The following is a 19,379-nucleotide window of genomic DNA, read 5'->3' on the forward strand; positions in this document are numbered from 1 at the left end:
CAGACATGTCATGCTGTGAAATTCCTGACACAACTTAACATTTGTATTTAAAGAAACTTTGAATGATGAAAATTTAGTTTGTTTGGGAAAATTCAAGTGAAACATGAATCTAACAAAACAACCTTGTCTATAGTGGGCAAAAAACCATATCTGCTCTGCAACCTGACCCTACTTCAGAGTTTTCTCCTATCTTCTTTTCCCTGTTGTTACCTCCCAATCCTCATTCCTACCCTCCTTGTCTAATGAACTCGATTGAATTGCCCTTTAGAATGTCCTTCTCCTCCAACCTCAACCACTATGGCATGACTCATGTAGCTAGTGTCAGCGATGTGCTGTTGGACAACTCTTTCACACCACCATGTCAGCGGATGGGTGGAATGGTCTCTTTTCGGACTTTTGAAGATTTTGTCAGGTAAGATATTGTGGAACTGTGTTTGTATAAGGGGAGCCGTGGATCTGTCTATTTGGGGGTCTCACCTTCCCCAGAATGGCCATGAACTAGTTAAAGAGGTATCACCCTTATTGTATATGCCTTCAGAGAAATATGTATCTTTTCATTTCCATCTCTCATTCAGACTCTACAAGCCTCTGCTTGTAGTATGAGCCTGGTCAGAAAAAAAAAAAAAGAAACAAACAAAAATCATCTTTTCCTTAGACGCTAACAGAAGAAGCTGTCTGCTCTGTGATGAGTGAAATGTCAGGAGAAATTAAACACAACACTAGAGTGAGCCCCACCAGAGACGATACATCTTTTGATTAAATGAATTCAGCATCTATCTCTTGATGTATACTGATGCATTACCCTAGGGGGAGGGGTAATTACATTGGTCTGTCACTGCTCCAGTCCCAGGCTCTTTCTGTTACTTTAAGACTGATGATGACAGCAGTGCTCATATCTTACATATAGCGAAACAAACAAACAACAACAACAAAAAAAACCCAAAAAGCACTAGATCTTTCTTTTTTAAAAAGAAAATATATATATGGTTTATTAAAATTTAAACAATCTATCCTCCTAATTTCTGCCACTTGGTGAAATTTTGCATGTCATCTCTAGCCACTGGTGATTCTATTCAGTTGACTATTGAGCACAGGGCAGCATAGATTATTCTTTTAGACTGAGCTGCCAATGGTAGCATTAGTTTCCTGCCACTTAGGTTTTCTGCCACTCAGATTTTCATGGTGGGTGTTTCTCTATATTTTTCAGAATATTTGATGACGTGATGGGCTGCTTCTCCGACTCCCCACCCCAAAGCCCCACATTCCCAGAGGCAGGCCATACATCTCTATATGATGAAGACAAGGTATAGTGAGTAACCCCTTTGGGAGTCTGCTTTGTTCTTTCAGACACAGGACTTATACTATATACTATCTTTCTGACTTTGGAACATATGGAGACACAGGACTTGTACTGTGTACTATCTTTCTGACTTTGGGATATGATAGAGAAGAACTTACTTTTTAACCCTACTTTACATTTTTTAATTTAATATGCCTCATTGAAGTATTTTTGGAAACAGGTCATGAATTTTTTTTCCTTTTTTTGTGGTACTGGGGATTGAACCCAGGGGTGCTCACTACTGAACTACTTCTCCAGCCCTTTTAGTTTTTGAGACAGGATCTCTCTAAGTTCTTCAGGTTGGCCTCAAACTTTCAATCCGCCTGCCTCATCCTCTGTAGTAGCTGCAGTTACTGGCATGTATTACTGTGCCTGGCTAAATTCTTAATTTAAAGAAATACTAATTAATCTTAGAACTCATAGTGTAGAATGGACTCAGCTATATCCATTGCAGCTGCCTCTCAGTCTCTGCATGTTGTTTTAAAGATTTGAACCTTGATTGCTGAATTTTTACTCAGTTATGGTTTGTATCTTTTCATCTTGGTGTTATTATAGTCCTCAGGGAATAGTAGATTTTTAGACTGCAGAAAAATAGATATTTGTTTAAAACTTTGTACTTTGATGAAATCTCTTCTTTTCATTTCTTAGTAAACACATTGTTCTGTTCTTCACCTACAACATTATTTTCCCATAGTTTGATACTTCCAGTGTTGGATGAACCATAAGGAGATATTTTATGTGAGAATATGGTCAGATGGTTTCTTTCACTCATTTCTCTTCACATTCATTGAAGAATGGTGGCAAATAAAATGGTTTAACTCCCATTTTGGTAGTGAAAAAGTTGAGACATGGTGATCTTCAAGTTCATGTCAAGTCAAGATAAAGCTAATTCAAGCTAATACCTTTGCTGGCTTATCTTTTCTGTGTTTTTTTTTAGTTTCTTTTGTGGCTGTTAGGCAGTACTTCAGTTTGTTTATTCCTACTGATTAGAAAAACAGAACAACCTGTGGAGGTGGACTTCTTTTTATGTTATTCTGCCAGGTGCTATAACTTATTCTTGCTTCTGTGTTAGCCAGTGTCGTCATTTCTTTGGTTTGTGTTCTTGGGTTCCAGGTCCCCAGGGATGAACCAATTCACATTCTGAATGTGGCTATCAAGACTGATGGTGATATTGAGGACGACAGGCTGGCAGCAATGTTCAGAGAGTTTACCCAACAAAATGTAAGTCCTTGATTAAGTGAAGCTGGTGGTGGCCCTTCCTGCTGGTTGTCAAAGGCATCCCCCACCCTGCACCAGAATGGGGATTGAACCTAGGGTCTGGCACATGCTAGGCAAGTGTTCTACTGCTGAACCTTTTTTTTTTTTTTTTTTTAAAGATAGGGTGGCACTAAATTGCTAAGACTGACCTCAAACTCCTTATTATTTACTGGAATTATGAGTGTGCAACACTGTGCCTGACAAAAACCATCCTTTTATCCGTTGCTACTTGTAAGGTTTATCATTTATAATGGCTATGTCTTTTATCATAACCATCAGAATTGTGGCTAGTTCTGCCTATAAGAATAAAATTCTAAAGAAATTTGGAGGAGGGGACTGGGGATTGAACTGAATTGCACTCAGCCATTGAGCCACATCTGCAGCCCTATTTTGTATTTTATTTAGAGACAGGGTCTCACTGAGTTGCTCAGCACCTCGTTTTTGCTGAGGCTGGCTTTGAACTCGCTATCCTCCTGCCTCAGGCTCCCAAGCCGCAGGGATTACAGGTGTGCACCACTGCACCTGGCTATGGCTATGAATATCTTTTTGTGTCAACAAATATTTGAAATGTTTTTAAGGAAAGTTATGTTCGTAAAGTTTAAGCTTTCTAGTCTTAAAATTCCAGTCACCTCCTTAATATTTTATGTCTTTTTTTTTTAAGTACATTTTTTGGAGGCAGGTACCGGGGATTGAACTCGGGGGGCTCTCGACCACTGAGCCTCATCTCCAGCCATGTTTTGTATTTTATTTAGAGACATGATCTAACCCAGTTGCTTAGTGCCTAACTTTTTGCTGATGCTGGCTTTGAACTCATGATCCTCATGCCTCAGCCTCCCGAGCAGCTAGGATTACAGGCATGTGCCACCATGTTCAGCCTCTTTTGTTTCCTAATTCCACATGTGTAAGCCCAAACACAACACAAATCCCTTCTCTGTCTTTCTCTTCTTTCCTTCAAAAATATTAGTTATGCTTCCATCCTCCTTTCAATTTATATCAGTTTGATATCTCACATTTATAAACTCCATAGTCTGAACTTAAAGTCTCATCATTTTCCTTCACCTCTCACCTAGAAAGTTTTTTCCTCCCTTTCTCCCTTCTGCTTAAGAACTGTCTCAAATTTTACCTCTTTGGTGAGGACTTCTGAGTAACTCATTAACTCTGAGTAACTCCCTTGAATTACTCATTACCATATATTTATTAGCAATAAGAATAGTTTTTATTTGGGCTTGGGTGGTAGCTCAGTGGTAGAGCACTCGTCTAGCACGTGCGAGACCCTAGGATCGATCCTCAGCACCACACAAAAATAAATTCATAAAAGGTATTGTGTCCACCTACAACTAAAAAATAAATAAATAAAAGTGGTTTTTATCTATAAAGATTCTTATAGTGAAATTGAGGGGACAGGATAGGCATGCTGAAAACGATAATCTGTAGTTAATTTTGTTGTATGGTGCTGAGGATTAAATCTAGAATTTCACACATAGTAGGCAAATGTTCTACTACTGAACTACATACACCCCACTCCCTACAGTTAACATTTCGTTGTGGTATGTCATAAATGCCAAAGCACCCTTTTAAACTGCCTTTAGTTTGATGTAGCTCGGTGGTAAACTGTTTGTCTAGCATGCGTGAGGCCCTTATTCAACCCCCAGTACTGCAAAAAAACAAATACAAACTGCCTTTAATGGCCGGACCCATGTGTTCTCTTTGAATGGATAGCACTTAGTCTACAGTGCTTGTTTTAGAGAAAAAATTCAATAGATGTTTTTAAAACTTAATTCAGCAGTATAAACAATTAGTGCCACTGGCATTCAAATCATGTAATTCTAATGGTAGATACCTAGGGAAAAGATGGAAACTTTGTAATTAACATGCATCAGCATTTACTCCATAATACTCTCAGGGCACATAGACTAGCTATGCTATCAAGGATTGCAGTGGCCGACATGAGTAAAAGGTACTTTCAGAGAAAGAAAAGTAGGTGACATGCCTGGGAATTTTTCTTTAGAAGAACAATTTACCTTCCTTCTTGTTCTTGGTCAGTGACCACATAAGGCCAGTGAGGCCAGTGACCTTTAGTGGAAGAATCCAAAGTTGTATATGGTGGTTGCCACTACTGCTTCATGAAATAAATCTATGAAAGTTTCTTCCCAGGTTTTGAAGCACTGATTGCCTGTATTTGATTTTTTCCATAATTGACCACAACTTTAAATTATTTATCACCTTCAGATCTAAATATTGTATATCATCACACAGACTTAAAGAGGTAGTGTCTTTATTTATTTATTTATAAAATATATAAATTTATTTAACATGAATAAGCAATAAGGGATTATTTTTTCCTTTATTTGACTTATAAGCTGTGACACAGAGAAATCTAGTCTTTGCCTAAGGTTATTCAGAAGGGTCAGGGTAGACTGTGCTGACATTCCAGGCCAAGAGAAGCTATTAACTGCATCAGGTATTGTGTTTATCTAGAAATATTTGGCATTTTCATCTCCTTATTTAAAAATATATATGAAAGAAGAAAAGGAAGGAAAAGCAATTTAAGAAAAGAAAGCTGAAGTGATAACTAGTTTTGTTTTTCACTTCATGATCATGCTCATAGCAGTTTAGAAAGTTTTTTTTTTTTTAACATACGCGTTAAACTATCAAATAGGTTGATCCAAATTGTCCAAATAATCTTCTAGTCCCAGCATGTCTTTTTTTCTCTCATAGAAATTAGGATCATATATTTGTAAATGACTTGTGGAGGAGATTGAAGCAGTCAGTGTAAATGGAGTTTCTCCAGGTGCTGACGCCTAATCGCTGGGTAATAGCTGTGGACTTGCTGTGAGACCCACATTATTACAATGTAATCAGAATCCTGTTGCTCTGCTGTTATTGTCAGCCACTTGTGGAATTTTAAAAGCAATAACAATTTTGATTTTAAATCATGGCATTATTAAAGTTATTTTCTTCCCTTGCCAGAACATAGCTATTGATGCTTGCCTTTGAAGGACCTGACTATAGTGGAATTCTTTGTTGGTGTCAGAAGGAATGCTTCTGTTCCTGGTTACACTGGGAGACTAGGCACCACCACACCCCTTTTCTTTCTACACAGTTTTTTCCTTATTGTAGTGTCAGTATTTGGTTATTTATGCTAAGGAGCATGATGACAGTATGGAATATTTTTAAGTGTGGTTGGATCAAAACTTATATTTGACCTAGGAATTTATTATTAGAATTTATATATATAAAATTTATTTTTTCTGTATTTTTTGCTTGTACTGTTAGTAAAGTCAGTTTTATTACTGAGCAATACCGTAGAAGAAATAGAGAAATATGAGAAAATGTCCCAGAAACATGCTTCTTTATAAGGGGAAGCATATTTGGATTTAAAAAAAGGTGGGGGGAGCAAATTTGGATTTAAAAAAAATGAAAATTAAGAATTGGCTGGGGCTGGGGATGTGGCTCAAGTGGTAGCGCGCTCGCCTGGCATGCGTGCGGCCTGGGTTCGATCCTCAGCACCACATACAAAACAAACATGTTGTATCCTCTGATAACTAAAAAATAAATATTAAAATTCTCTCTCTCCCCCCTCTCTCACTCTCTCTTTAAAAAAAAAAAAAAATTGGCTTGTGTCAAAACACATTCTACTGTCATGTATAACTAATTAGAACAAAATTTTTTTAAAAATTGGCTTTTGAACATATCTCTTGGTTAGAGTTATAGCAAGAAATGTTATCAAACTTAAGTCTGGATGTAGGTTGTAAAAGGCCATGTATTTTTTTTCTCTTTGTACTATTAATATATTCTCTCAAGTCATTCAATTGGTGGGATCATTTTTTCTATATGTTGCCATGTAGCCCCTTTGTTAGTACTCTTAAAAGCACGTCTTTCATTTAATTCATACTCTGTTTCTTTGCTTTTTGAGGTAAGTGAATAGTAAAGGATAGAGAGAGGCTAATTTCCAGAGGTCCAAGACTCTCTTAAGAGGCTATCTTGAGATTTTTAGTCTTTGTTTACTCCTAATATACCATTTGCCTATGCCAAGTGGAGATATGGATGCTCCTTAAATTTAAAAGCCTATTAAACATTGTTTTCAATAAATTTTAAAGATAACCTTTAAAAAAAAATAACTCCATGTAAAGTAAGGGGGAATTGTTTTTGAAGAACTGAAAGGTTAGGATTTGTTAGATACTAGAAATGCTATATCTAATGGTAGGTAATATCTATATTCTAGGTAATATCTATATTTCTGTTTCATAGAAAGTTCTTTATTTTCATCTACTTGATTTCATTTAGCTTATACATCAGTAGTATTAATTTTCACATTTAAATACACAACCAATACTTTAATTTCTAAAAACATGAATTGTAGGCTTACTTTGGTGTGAAGCAATTCTGACAGAACTTTGACTTCATATAACCCTTTCTCTTCCACCAAGTTTTCTTTCAATTTTTTTGCAAACTAATATAAAACCTATTCCTTAAGACTTAGCCACAGGAGCCATGTTAAAATCTGTTTATTTGCAAGTTTGAAGATTCAGAGCTGAGATTACAAATATCCAAATAGGGTACTTAACCCAAACAGAGTGTTACAAGGATTGAACAGGGTAAAATTTAGGTTGAATGGAGATGTCATCTATCTTATTTTATGTGTTTGTTCATAGAAAGCTACCTTGGTTGAGCATGGAATTCGACGCCTTACTTTTCTGGTTGCACAAAAGGTATTGATTGACATGGAAATTGTATGTGTATTTCTTGTGCTCTTACCACAATTTTTAAAATAAAGTGGGATTGTAGTAATATGCTTACTTATAGAATTTATGCAGAGAAATAACTTTTCCTATAAATTTAATTTTTAATAAACATTAGACAAAACATTTGAGATTCTGGGAAGGGCTTTCTAAACTCTTTACTTATTACTCAGTTCATTTAAAATGTTATTACTAATTGGTGGTTTCTATTGTTTTTTTTTTTTCTTTCTGTCTTACTTGAAAGGATTTTAGAAAGCAGGTCAACTGTGAGGTGGATCAGAGATTTCATGTAAGTAAAAGGAACAATTATGAAAGACAACTTACTGTTTTATCTGTTTGCCACCAATAACTGAAACAGAACATGTCTGAGTTATTTAGAAGGGTTTAGACTGCTGATGTTTGGTCTCTCTTCATTTAGAAAGTATTATGATGAATATTCAATCCTTCTATCAAGTGTTCCAGCAAAAGTTTTTTTCCTTTTTTTAAAAAAATTTTATAATGAATTCTTAATGTTTCTCTGAGAAATAGTTAAGGATGAGCATATGCTTTTCTTCAGATGAATAAGGTAGAAGTAGGAACTAATAATTTCTTCTGTGCACATATGAATCAATAATCAGTTGTACTTTGAGGTTTTGGCTTCTACCAAATATGGATTCAAGTTCTATTATCAAGAAATCTCACTTCTGAAGAATAGTGATTTATTATTAAAAATGCTGTAGCAGAGCCAAAGTTGCTATTTTTATCTTATGTTAATTCTAAGAATAGGAAATAAATAAAAATTAAGTATTCTTTTGTTTGTAGTTCCATTTACCTGAATTGACTTTAAAAAATTTTTTTTTGTAGTTGTAGATGGACAGCATTTCTTTATTGTTTGATTGTTATGTGGTGCTAAGGATCAAACCAGGGCCTCACAAATGCTACACTGAGCTACAGCCCCAGCCCTTGAATTGACTTTTAATATTTATGAAATTAAAGTTTTTATGTGAAAGACAACTAAGTTAATAGCCTTGTATCTCAACTGTAGTATACCCATGTGATCAAACCTAGTATAATGACAGCAGTAAAGTGAAAGATCTAGTTCACAGTCAAGATGTCATTCTCAAAATGACTGATTATAGTCAAAATATCTCACTAAAAATTAATTCTAATGTAGCTAAGAAAGATTCCAGAGGATGTTAGGAAGTCTCAATTTTCTTGATGAAAAATTTTATTTCATTTTGCTTTTCTGTTTGTTTTGTTTTAGCAAGTAAGATAATTTAGTTTTCAAGCCCTACTCATTTGTAATAATGAAGATAACATTGAGATTCTGGAAAAGACTTTCTAAATTCAAGGACCTATGTGTGATTGTTTTTATTAACCTTTTGTTTATTAAGTCTCTAATACTTGACATTTTGTTTCCCCTCTTACAATTCACCTTGCTGAACTAGTCTGTAGAGAACCCTGCAAACTAAAGAGCTAGGATTTTCTGAAATGCTTTAGGAAATGTTGTGGACTATACAGCTCCCTTGTGTTATTGATGTCAGGAAATCAAGCAGAGTGCAGATATATATCAATCAATAATTTTAAATAGGAAACTGAAGTCACTGGAGAAGTATGAGGAGCTTAAAGAGAACCCTGGGGCTTTAGGAAGAAAAATCAGGAGCTTAGAGAATAAAATTGATATTTGGGGACAGAATATGAAAGCCTATGAATAAACACCGTGACTGGTCAGAGCTAAGATAGACATACCATAGTCATCCCTGGATTTTGGAAAAGTATCGGTCAAGGTTCTTAAATGTTAGTGTGCTTTTTCTTTTTTGTCACTGAGTTTGGAATAATAACATATTATTTTGGGGAATGATGCTGAATTTTTAAAATTCTTTTCCTTTTTGTTAATAGTGCAGATGGAGTCTTCATGTCTCTAGTATACTAACTGGTTTCCTGTAATAAGCATTCCATGATCAGTTACAACAGTTCACTAAATTTTTTAACTTAAAATTACTAGTTCTCACTATAATTTTAAAAAAATATTTTAGGTATGAAACACACAAAATAAAGACAAATTCTTATCTCTCTGAATCTATGTCATGTCCTAGAGTATGTCTAACAGCTCTAAGACGTTTCCTCCCCACTGTCCTAATATTTCTGTATTTCTATTCAATGGGGACATGTTTAGGCAAAATCTGTTAGGAAATGAGATCAGCAGGAGGTCTCGCCTGGCAATCACTGTTCCTATTTATAGTGGCATTGAGTGGGAAATCAGTGAAATTATCAAGTGACTTGATTTGTCCTGAGTGTAGGAAAGTCTGCTTTAGAGCATAGAGAACATTAAGGTTTAAGTGTAGACTAGATTTGCTTTAAAGAATTGAATGTCAGAGTAGTTGGGGTGCTTTATGTTATGTTCCTTAGAAATGGTTAGAATTTCACAGGGGACAAGGGCAACTATTACTGAACTCTATCCAGGATCTACAATGGCCAGGAAGCCTTGGCAGAAACTGTACAAATCCAGGGCTTGCTATCATAGTGCTCCTGTGAATTTGTCTGTTGGTGGTAGCTTGCCATTCATGAAGGATGCTTAGCCTCTGTCATGTCATTTGATGTGTGCTTGGCCATAGTTAGTGTAGTGTGAAAAATAGGAAGCTTTCCAGGAGTGTTAGAGATGAATCCCTTGATCTCTCTGGCTTCTTGGTAATCCACTGTGATGTATGCAGCCTACCTGTTCTACACTGTGAAATCCCTATATTATTGAATAGAAGAGAGAATGCACACGTGAGGGGGCAAGGAGAGAAGGAAGGTTACCAAGTTTTGTTCAATGTTGTTATGGAATGAAGCAAGCTATGCTGTTTCATAGTCATGGTCTTTCAGACTGCTTCAGAACTAGAACAAGGCAAACGAGGACCAGAAGAGAAGTTCCTGGAGAGTGTGTATATTTTGAGGTGTTTATTCAGATATCAGTGCTGTCTCTAAGCATTTCCAGTACTGTATAGTCACCATAGTCCCCAGAAAGCCAGCTACTCTAGCTAGCTTTACTCTAAGTGGGGACTTGTTCTGAGATGGCAGTGCTCACCGGCTATAAGGAAGTTTGGTGTCAGTCCATTTCCATAACCACCTAATTGAATCAAATACTCGTAATGGGACTTTAAAACATAGCTGCTTAAAATGGATATTTAAGCAGAAAGTTTGAGGAAAAACAACTCTATCCATATATATATAATTGTATTAAAAAGAAGTATCCTTCAAAGCAAAAGAGGCTCCTTGAATTTTTGTAGCTATTTTCTGCAGTTGTCTAAGATGTAGCTCTACAGTGTTGTTAGTTAAAATTCACCAACTCACTCTCTGTTAGTTTCACTCACATTTCTGGACTGGAATTCTAAAAAGTGTAGCAGAGGGTACAAATTTGGGAGATATCATGGTTTTTGGGGAGAGATATCATTTTTTTTTTTTAACCCCTGGGCTCTCTACCACTGAGCTACACTCCCCATCCCTTTTTTAATTTTTATATTGAGACAGGTTCTTGCTAAATCGCCCAGGCTGGCCTTGAACTTGTGGCCCTCCTGCCTCAGCCTCCCAATTGCTGGGATTATAGGCATGCACCACTGCATGGTGGAATATGCTTGGCTATATATTAGCAAAGTGCTTTGGACACAATGCCTTTATTTTATTTATTTATTTTTACGTGGTGCTACGGATCAAACCCAGTGCCTCACATGTGCTAGGTAGGTGCTCTATCACTGAACTACATCCTCAGCTCCAGCAAAATGCTTTTTAAGGAGACTAAAATGCATATTTTCAGGACTTCTTCCTTTCCTTTGCGACTTAAATCAAAACATCAGGTCCAAAAATTGTGAAAAGATTCTAATCAAGCAGTTTTGCATCTGTTAATAAAATGGTTTTTTTTTTCCTTTCTTACATGTAAGATTTCATGAGATTTTTTAAATTGTTACGCATATCCCAAGAAATAATTGTAGTTTCATGATTGTTATGAGTGACTCCCACTTTAAAATTAAATGTTTTGGATTATTTAAGTTTTGAGGGAAGAGCTCATGAACAGTTGTCAAGTTTCATAATTCATGTATTTATGTGTAGATGTCTGTCTGTTCTTCCTTCTTTCCTTCCTTTCAACCTTTCTGTCCAAAAAGGTAGTTCTGTTTGCTAGTGGACCAACTATGAGTTTTCAGAGGGTTTGGTATGGGTTTTTGTTTTAATTACAGTCTATATAATTAGTTCTCAGCATGTTGAGGTAAAAGAGAATTGCACCAGCAAGCTCCCAATTTCTTCATCTCATTAGGTTTTTAACACGATTATTAGTATCATAATCAGCTATGATGTTTTCTGTTGCAGGTTTTCACATTCTCTGATTTGCAGGGTGTCTTGATTGGCTAATTTAGGCAAATTATTTTGATTGTCTTGATGATGGTTGGCTGATTAGAACACAGCAGGGGTATAATTTCTTCCTGAGAAATGTTGCATTCTTTTGTTTTTGGTACCAGAACACTAAGAGGGTTTTTCTTTGTGTACATTCAATTATGATATTTGCCCATAACACTAGTAGAATGCCTGGAAAGCAATTACATTAGTGATAGAATAAGCATGAGTGCTGTTAGTGGAAAAATTGGCAGTATGAAGATGAGGTGAGATGAAGGATCAGACTTTTAGATTTCTTTTCTATGGTTCTGTGGTGGTGTTTTTTGTTTTGAGTGGCTTTCTATAAAAGTCTTCAGACTTCTGGTCTCCCAAAGAATTTCTCAATAGTCCTGCTTTCCCATTGCATGAAAGTTCTTACCACCCCCCTTTTTGAATGTTCAATATTTAAATTTACTGTGGAGCTAAAAATTTACTCACATGTTTGAAAAAAAAGTTTGCTTTTATATCATCTCATGATGTCTTTTTTTTTAGCTAACCTTAATGAAATTGTTTTTTTAAACAATTTGCTCAGTCTTGTCACCTACACATAGTTCACCCTCCACCAAAATCATTTTCTTTCATTATTTGCAATAAAAGTATTTCCATTCAAACCATTTACTTTTGTGCTTGCTATTTACTATAAATTTTCTTAATTTGTTTAGTGGAAAAGAAAGCATTTTTTATTGGTATTGTTTCTGAAGGAAAATGGTTTTGTGTTTGAAGGAAAATGTAATAATGTGTACGAATGGATAAATGGTATACTAAATAAATATTTTAATTAATTAGCTAATAATAGTTCAGGCAAAATAGAAAAATATATACTTAAAAATTATATTGTCACTCTCCTTGATGACTTTTCTTTCAGGGAGTTAGTTCCATGGAAAGATTTTGTTACCCATCCTTTTTGACATGTGTTACTTTTTAGGTAATACACTGAAAGCTAAACTTCACTAGAATAAAGCCAAAATTAGATTATATAAATCCCTGAGCATGAAATCTACTGACAACTCAGCTGAATGTATTCCTGCTTCACCTTGAAGTTATCCCCATCTGCTTCACTGTCACTGGGGCAGGGGGAGGGGAGAACATCGGAGAATTATTTAGAACAAAATGTCATTAGTAAAAGATCAGTTCTGTGTAAAATCCACCTTCAAAGGACTTTTAAAGACCCAACTCTGGACAAGTGATATCCCTGGGCATAGTAAATGCACTTGTAGGAGTATGTTAAAATCACTTTTATAGTTAAAACACCGAGAAAAATATGAAAAGGTGTATTAACTGTGCAAGGTAAGGATACAGTATAATATCTGTGGAAAGTATTCAAGTTTTCAGTAAAGTCATAAACCACAAGTTTTTAGCACAAGTTTTGCTTTGTTCGTTTGTTTTCTGCCTCCTCTCCACCAAACAAAGTCTTAATTTCTGGGTTTTCTAGGGGATCTTTTTGTTGTTCTGTTGTTTTGTTTTGTTGTCTCATGAAGCTAAATCCTCTAAGGAGACGTTTGGATTATAACAAGAATAGAGTAATGATGCCCTGCACTTGAGAGGTGGAAGGGTATGGCTGTTGCATCAGAGAGACCCAAGTTTATGTTCTGTGATCCTGGGCATATCACTTAAACCAGTAATTGCACATCTGTAAAATGGGGGTCATAAAGACTCCCTTGAGGTTGTTGTAAGCATTCACTGGGATAACACATGAGAATGACTGCCATCTAGAAGATTTTCAGTACATCTTTTCTTCATGGCTCCTAAAGCCCACTGAAGTATATGTAGGCAGCTAGTCCTGGTCTCTTTGCCTTGTACCAATAAGTGTTTGATTATATTGCACTCATAATGAAGAAGATGCCTAATGAAACCTCCTGTCAAAGCAAATGGTAACGACTTGATTCCAACACTGCCAGTAGAGCTTTCCATCCGAGAAACAGGGGTATTTGGTGTTAATAAGTTAAATTTCAGAAACTAATGAACTCTTCTAATTGAATTCATCTTTGTTAATTAATAAGGTTCTAGTAAATTGGTTGCTTTCTTGTGTAATGCTCTGCAAAAGAGCGTTAAGACCTAATGATTATAAGTTCACTAGTTCTACCCTTTCTTTCCTATAGAGTGGTAGTGTCCAAAGTAGTATCTAATAGTTTTCTTTGTCTTGAAATATTTTTTAAACTCTTGACATTATTGACTTGAGAATGAATGTAGGGGAAAAAAAAAACAACACCACGGACTGAAGATTCTATGCTGTCTGGCTAGTTTGCATTAAGAGTTTGTTTAGGAGAAACTTGGGAAATCATTCTAGTAACTATTATTGCAGTGTCTGCAGCATAAGGGTAATGTTGGTTTTATTTGCCAGATTTTGCCAAGACAACACCCAGGAAGTTTTAGTTTGAGACATGAAACATTATAAATTTTTTACTTTGGCAACAGGAGATACTTTAGATATCTAAACTTAGGTAATGTGGTAATTCTCAAATTTGAAAGTGAGGTCAAAGTGATGATTACTCAGAGGACCATTCACATTCTGTGGACCAGGCTTAGATGAGAAGCACGTTTTCTGGAAAACTGTTCTAGATGCCCAGCTTCTTCTATACTGTTTGTTTCTAGAGGGCCACATCTATGAAGGACTGACACATTTTACTCACTTCTTTAACAGAGAGAATTCCCTAAGTTTTTCACATTCCGAGCAAGGGATAAGGTAAGGACTGATTGCTAGAATCCTACCCTTTGAATTTTTTTTTTTCCTGTTTTCTTATCTTTCCCATTCTTTCTCTGATTGAACTTGTGTTTCTCTTTGTTTACATGTGTTTTAGAACTAAAGCACACTCCCTTCAGAAAGAGTTTGATTTAGGAAACAATCAAATGTGTTGAGCTACCCAAAGAAAACAATAACTTTCAAAATCATCCCTATCCTTCAAAACAATCCTAATGATGTGATATTAAACAATATTGCATTATAGAATTATTCTTGTCACAACTTATGTTCAACTCTAATTCCCATGCATTTGTTTTTCAATTTTAAAGTATAGTAGTTCATACTATTGGTTTCTTCTTGTTACCAGCTAATATTTTTGGTGCTGGCTCACTATTCACTCAGTTGACATGTACTCTGGAAAAACAATTTAGTTTCAAGCAAACATACAGTAAATGTACTAATAAAACTTTTGAAAAAGATGCATAATTATATATCTGTGGATATATTATGTTCCAAAGCCAAATACCTTTTTTGAAAAATGATGTTTATTTATTGAGCATTTACTGTGTTCTTTGTAGTGTGTCATAAATGGTAAGATTTAAGTCCTGTCCTTTAGCATTTTAGACTTTTTGGGTAAACCTAAAACATCAGCATGTGAATAAATGTTAATGTGAAGCAGTTTGTAGTTAAGGGTAAAAAATGAGTTATAACATTAAATGCCATAGGAGTTCCAAGGGAATTGAAATTTTTTGCTTGTTTGTAACTTTTTGTTTGTTCATTTTTGGTTCTTTAGTACCTGGGAGTGAACATACAAGTCCTTAACCACTGAGCCACATCTTCAGCTTTTTATTTTTTATTTTGAGACAAGGTCTCATTAAGTTGCTTAGGGCCTTGCTAAGTTGCTGAGGCTGGCCATGAGTTTTCAATCCTTCTACCTCAGGCTCTCAAGTTGCTGGGATTATATACATGACCAACATGCCCAGTGTCTTTGTTTTTAATGGGGAGCATCACCACTTGTAAAAGCATATATGTTGAAAAGTTAAGTGCATGGGTACCTTAGTGCCTAATCTTACATAAGCTATAGCAGTAGCCTTAGCAATATCTTATATGTAGCTCATTTTCTTTTGCTTATTAGTGCATCATACCTTCATTGCTATTTTCAAGCATCTCTTTTACCTATGTAATCATAATCTTATAACTACCTCCTGTGAGCTATTTTTTGTCTGATTCTTGTGATCAGTTTGAGGAGGACCGAATCTATCGTCACCTGGAACCTGCTCTAGCTTTCCAGTTAGAGCTGAACCGGATGAGAAATTTTGACCTCACTGCCATTCCATGTGCTAACCACAAGATGCACCTGTATCTTGGGGCAGCTAAGGTAGAAGTTGGCACAGAAGTGACAGATTACAGGTTCTTTGTTCGTGCAATCATCAGACATTCCGATCTGGTCACCAAGGTAGGTGCTGTACTTCAATGGGAAGTTATCCCTGAGGGAAGGGGTAGAGAAATAAGAAAGGTTCAAAATCATGTTTTCATTGTTTGAATCAGGCTCTTGTTCTATTTCCTTTCACTCTCCAATAACCAGCAGGTGTCTGAGAGTCATTTCATTCACAAAAGTAAATATTACAAATAATAAAGGCTTATTTTTATTTAATCTGATTTTCTTGGTAATGGAAACATGATAGCACTCACTTGAGAAAAAGAAAAGTGTGCTAAGAGAAAAATCAAAGGGAGAGTTGAGTGATAATAGAGAAGAAGGAGAAGAGTTAGGAAAGAAGTAATCCCACCATAAACCTGTCTAGCAGGATGGGTAGTGTCTATATATAGCAAGGACTTCCTGGTGTGTAGTTATTATTGTATTGCATAGCCATGAGTTTTCTTCAGCTTCTCATTTCTAAGCAGATTTCTGTTCTAAACAATTTGTTTGACATGTATGAATTATAATCCTGTTGGTGTTACAGCTCTGGGGGTACCCAGCATTTCCACGTGTTGGAAGGAAACGATACACTAAGAGGCAAGAGAAAGGGCTAGCAAGCACTCTGTATGTGGCCTTTGCGTGCCCCTGCTGCCTGTGATCACTAGATGGACTCTAGGGAGAAAAACAAATAATGTCTTCACCTGGTGCCTTATGATTTATGACATACTGCTGTTAAGTAGTTATAATAGCCATTTATTTATTGTTTCTTTGAAAAAACATTAATGATGGTGATTTTCTTCCTGTATAGGAAGCTTCTTTTGAGTATCTACAAAATGAAGGGGAGCGTCTGCTCCTGGAAGCCATGGATGAGTTGGAAGTTGCTTTTAACAATACAAATGTTCGCACAGACTGTAACCACATCTTCCTCAACTTTGTGCCCACAGTCATCATGGACCCGTCAAAGGTACATTTCTCATGGCTTCTCTGCCAGGACTCAGAGCATAAGCAAAAAGATTCATCCATATGTATCTTCCTTGGACTTGGAAACAGGTGTTCTTGTCCAATAGTTTGAGTCTTTTAAGTTTACACAGTACTTGAGAGACTAAGTTTCCGAGACAGTGGCAAATTTTTGCTATAGGCATTAAGAAAACCCTCGGTATTGAAGGTGGCATGGTGTTTGCTTGCTGATCATTTATAAAAGTATGAAAATTCTTTTCCTCCATTAGGACAAGTTTTATATTTTCCGTGATAGTAGTTCTATTTTATAGTATCTTCTAGAATTTCTCATGTGAAATAATTTTGCTATTATTAGACATTTAGTACACTGTTTCTGTGTTTTAACATACTTACCTAGTGGCCTTACCAGGATAAGACACCTTCCCAAAATAGCTAACCTATTTCTCTTTAGTAGTTTACCACAGGAGAATTTGGCTGATAAGAAATATCACATGCCGGGGCTAGGGCTGTAGCTCAGTGGTAGAGTGCTTGTATCACACATGAGAGGCACTGGGTTCGATCCTCAGTACACTTAAAAATAAATAAATAAAGATATTGTGTCCCTAATAAAAAAAAAAAGAAATTTCACATGTATTATATATATTATGTCTAGTTTCTTCCCTGAGGCTCTATTCTAAAATACATTCAATATAATTTAAGGAAAGAAAACAAGACAGTCCTGTACTTGACCTTTTTATCCTAGGTGTGTAAGACAGACTGCTCTCTATTTTGCTCCCTCTGACTCTGTATGAGACTGAAATTTGAATAGGATATCCAAGTATCTCCTTTCTCAAGGTCAATTATAGGCATAGACTTTTGCTTTTTTTACCTTTATTTTATTTGTTTATTTTTATGTGGTGCCAGGGATGCAACCCAATGCCTCATGCATATTAAGTGCTTTACCACTGAACCACAACCCCAGCCGAACTTTTGATTTTGAACTTATTATCTAAGAACTGAGAAACAGTTCTTTACTTTTTTTTCTTGAAAACTCGAAGCTAACAATGGGTTATTATTTTCTGTTAGGAAAGCCAAGGATAGGGCTCAAACCTCATCATGTAGTTTAAGCAGAATTTCTCCTAAGCCAGGCATGGTGGCACATGCCTAAAAATCCCAGGAGCTCTGGAGCCTGAGGCAAGAAGTTTGCGAGTTCAAAGCTAGTCTCAGCCATTTAGTGAGGCCATAAGCAACTTAGTAAGACCCTGTCTAAAAATAAAAAAGGGCTGGAGATGTGGCTCAGTAGTTCAGTGCCCCATGGTGTATGTGTGTGTATACACACACACACACACACACACACACCCTCCCACTGGGGAGATTGAACCCATGGGGCACTTAGCCAGTGTGTGTGTGGGGGGAATATATATATATAATATTATTTCTCCTAATATATGTATATTTATGTATTCCTCTAATATATGTATATATTTGCCCTAAGTATTTTGGGACTGATGAAGCCAGAATGCTAAAACATGACCTGGATACTGTGTAACTATATATATTTTTAGATTTTGCTTGACTTTTCTCAATGAATTTTTAATATTTACTTTTCAGCCTCTAACTCTTAACACCCATATGCCCCAGCTCTGCTTTTCTAATCAGATAGCTGTCAATTTTTTGTACATAGAGATTGTTGGCTTTTGTTCCCTAAAGAAAATAATGGATAAATATCTCTTGGTTAGCAAACAAATGTGGGGATGAGAAGTTAACTTCTTAAAATCTATTTTGAGTTAAAATTCTGTGTTAGAGAAATAAGCTGTAGGGTAGCACATACTACCTAAGTGTACTACAAGAGAAGGGAGATATGAGATAATGTTGAGCTGTTCTAGGATGTTGATAAAGCATTTTAGAAAGATAATTAAGAAAAGATTAAATTTGAGTAGTCTGGCCTAGCTGCTTGCTAGGAAAGAGCCTATTGCCTATTGGAAACAAAAGTTTTGCGTTAGCATGTCAATAACAAAATTGCCTTTAAGTCCATTCAGTTAAAATAACTCTTGTAACTCTGAAAACTAAGTGTTAAGCTGCCTTGGTTTAAAGTTTAGAAAAACTAAGAAACATTTGCCCCTTCTCCTTAAATCCCAGTTGGACTTGACAGTGACCAAACTTCAGAGCTCTAATGTTTAGGAGAGAACATTCTAGCACCACCTACAAATTGCCTTTCTTTAATTTCTGCAATTTAGCAAGAGACATATATTATAAAGTTTAATAAAAGTGTATGGAAAAAAGCTCATGGTGGTAATTGCTATGTTGATTTAAGGTCCTGTAAGTGCAATGAAACATAGTTACCATGCATATAAATGCTACTTAATAGCTATTTAACTAGGGATTTTATTCTCATTTGGGGCTTTCTCTTAAATCCTGTAGCTTTTAATTTTAGATATTGCAGATCTTAGATATAGAGTACAAATATAATTGGGAAAGGGGAAGAAGTTATACTGATTTGGATGGCGTGAGTTAGAGAAAACCGCTCTCATCCCAGACCAGCATGAAATTGTCCCTGTCTTGTTCTAAGCAAGAATAGTTTTAGGGAGAAACTATCTGCCCACTTTGTGTAACGAATGTATATGG

The 19,379-nt window shown here is 35.8% G+C and overlaps 1 protein-coding gene across 10 annotated transcripts in view; it reads left to right on the forward strand.

Moving 5' to 3' along the window:
* Acaca (acetyl-CoA carboxylase alpha) overlaps positions 1 to 19,379 on the forward strand; it is a 278,427-nt gene that overhangs the window by 166,734 nt on the left and 92,314 nt on the right. For all 10 annotated transcript variants that reach the window (XM_046423254.2, XM_046423255.2, XM_046423260.2 and 7 more), the window contains 8 exons: positions 269 to 412; positions 1,208 to 1,304; positions 2,453 to 2,560; positions 7,252 to 7,308; positions 7,583 to 7,627; positions 14,363 to 14,404; positions 15,642 to 15,857; positions 16,627 to 16,782. In XM_046423254.2, coding sequence (XP_046279210.1) covers positions 269 to 412; positions 1,208 to 1,304; positions 2,453 to 2,560; positions 7,252 to 7,308; positions 7,583 to 7,627; positions 14,363 to 14,404; positions 15,642 to 15,857; positions 16,627 to 16,782 — 865 coding nt within the window. The remainder of the gene's footprint in view (positions 1 to 268; positions 413 to 1,207; positions 1,305 to 2,452; positions 2,561 to 7,251; positions 7,309 to 7,582; positions 7,628 to 14,362; positions 14,405 to 15,641; positions 15,858 to 16,626; positions 16,783 to 19,379) is intronic.

Source organism: Marmota monax, unplaced genomic scaffold (assembly GCF_021218885.2).
Source record: "Marmota monax isolate L192 unplaced genomic scaffold, Marmota_monax_Labrador192_F-V1.1 WCK01_AAM20220418_F8-fsc00171, whole genome shotgun sequence".
NCBI classification, from domain to species: Eukaryota; Metazoa; Chordata; class Mammalia; order Rodentia; family Sciuridae; genus Marmota; species Marmota monax.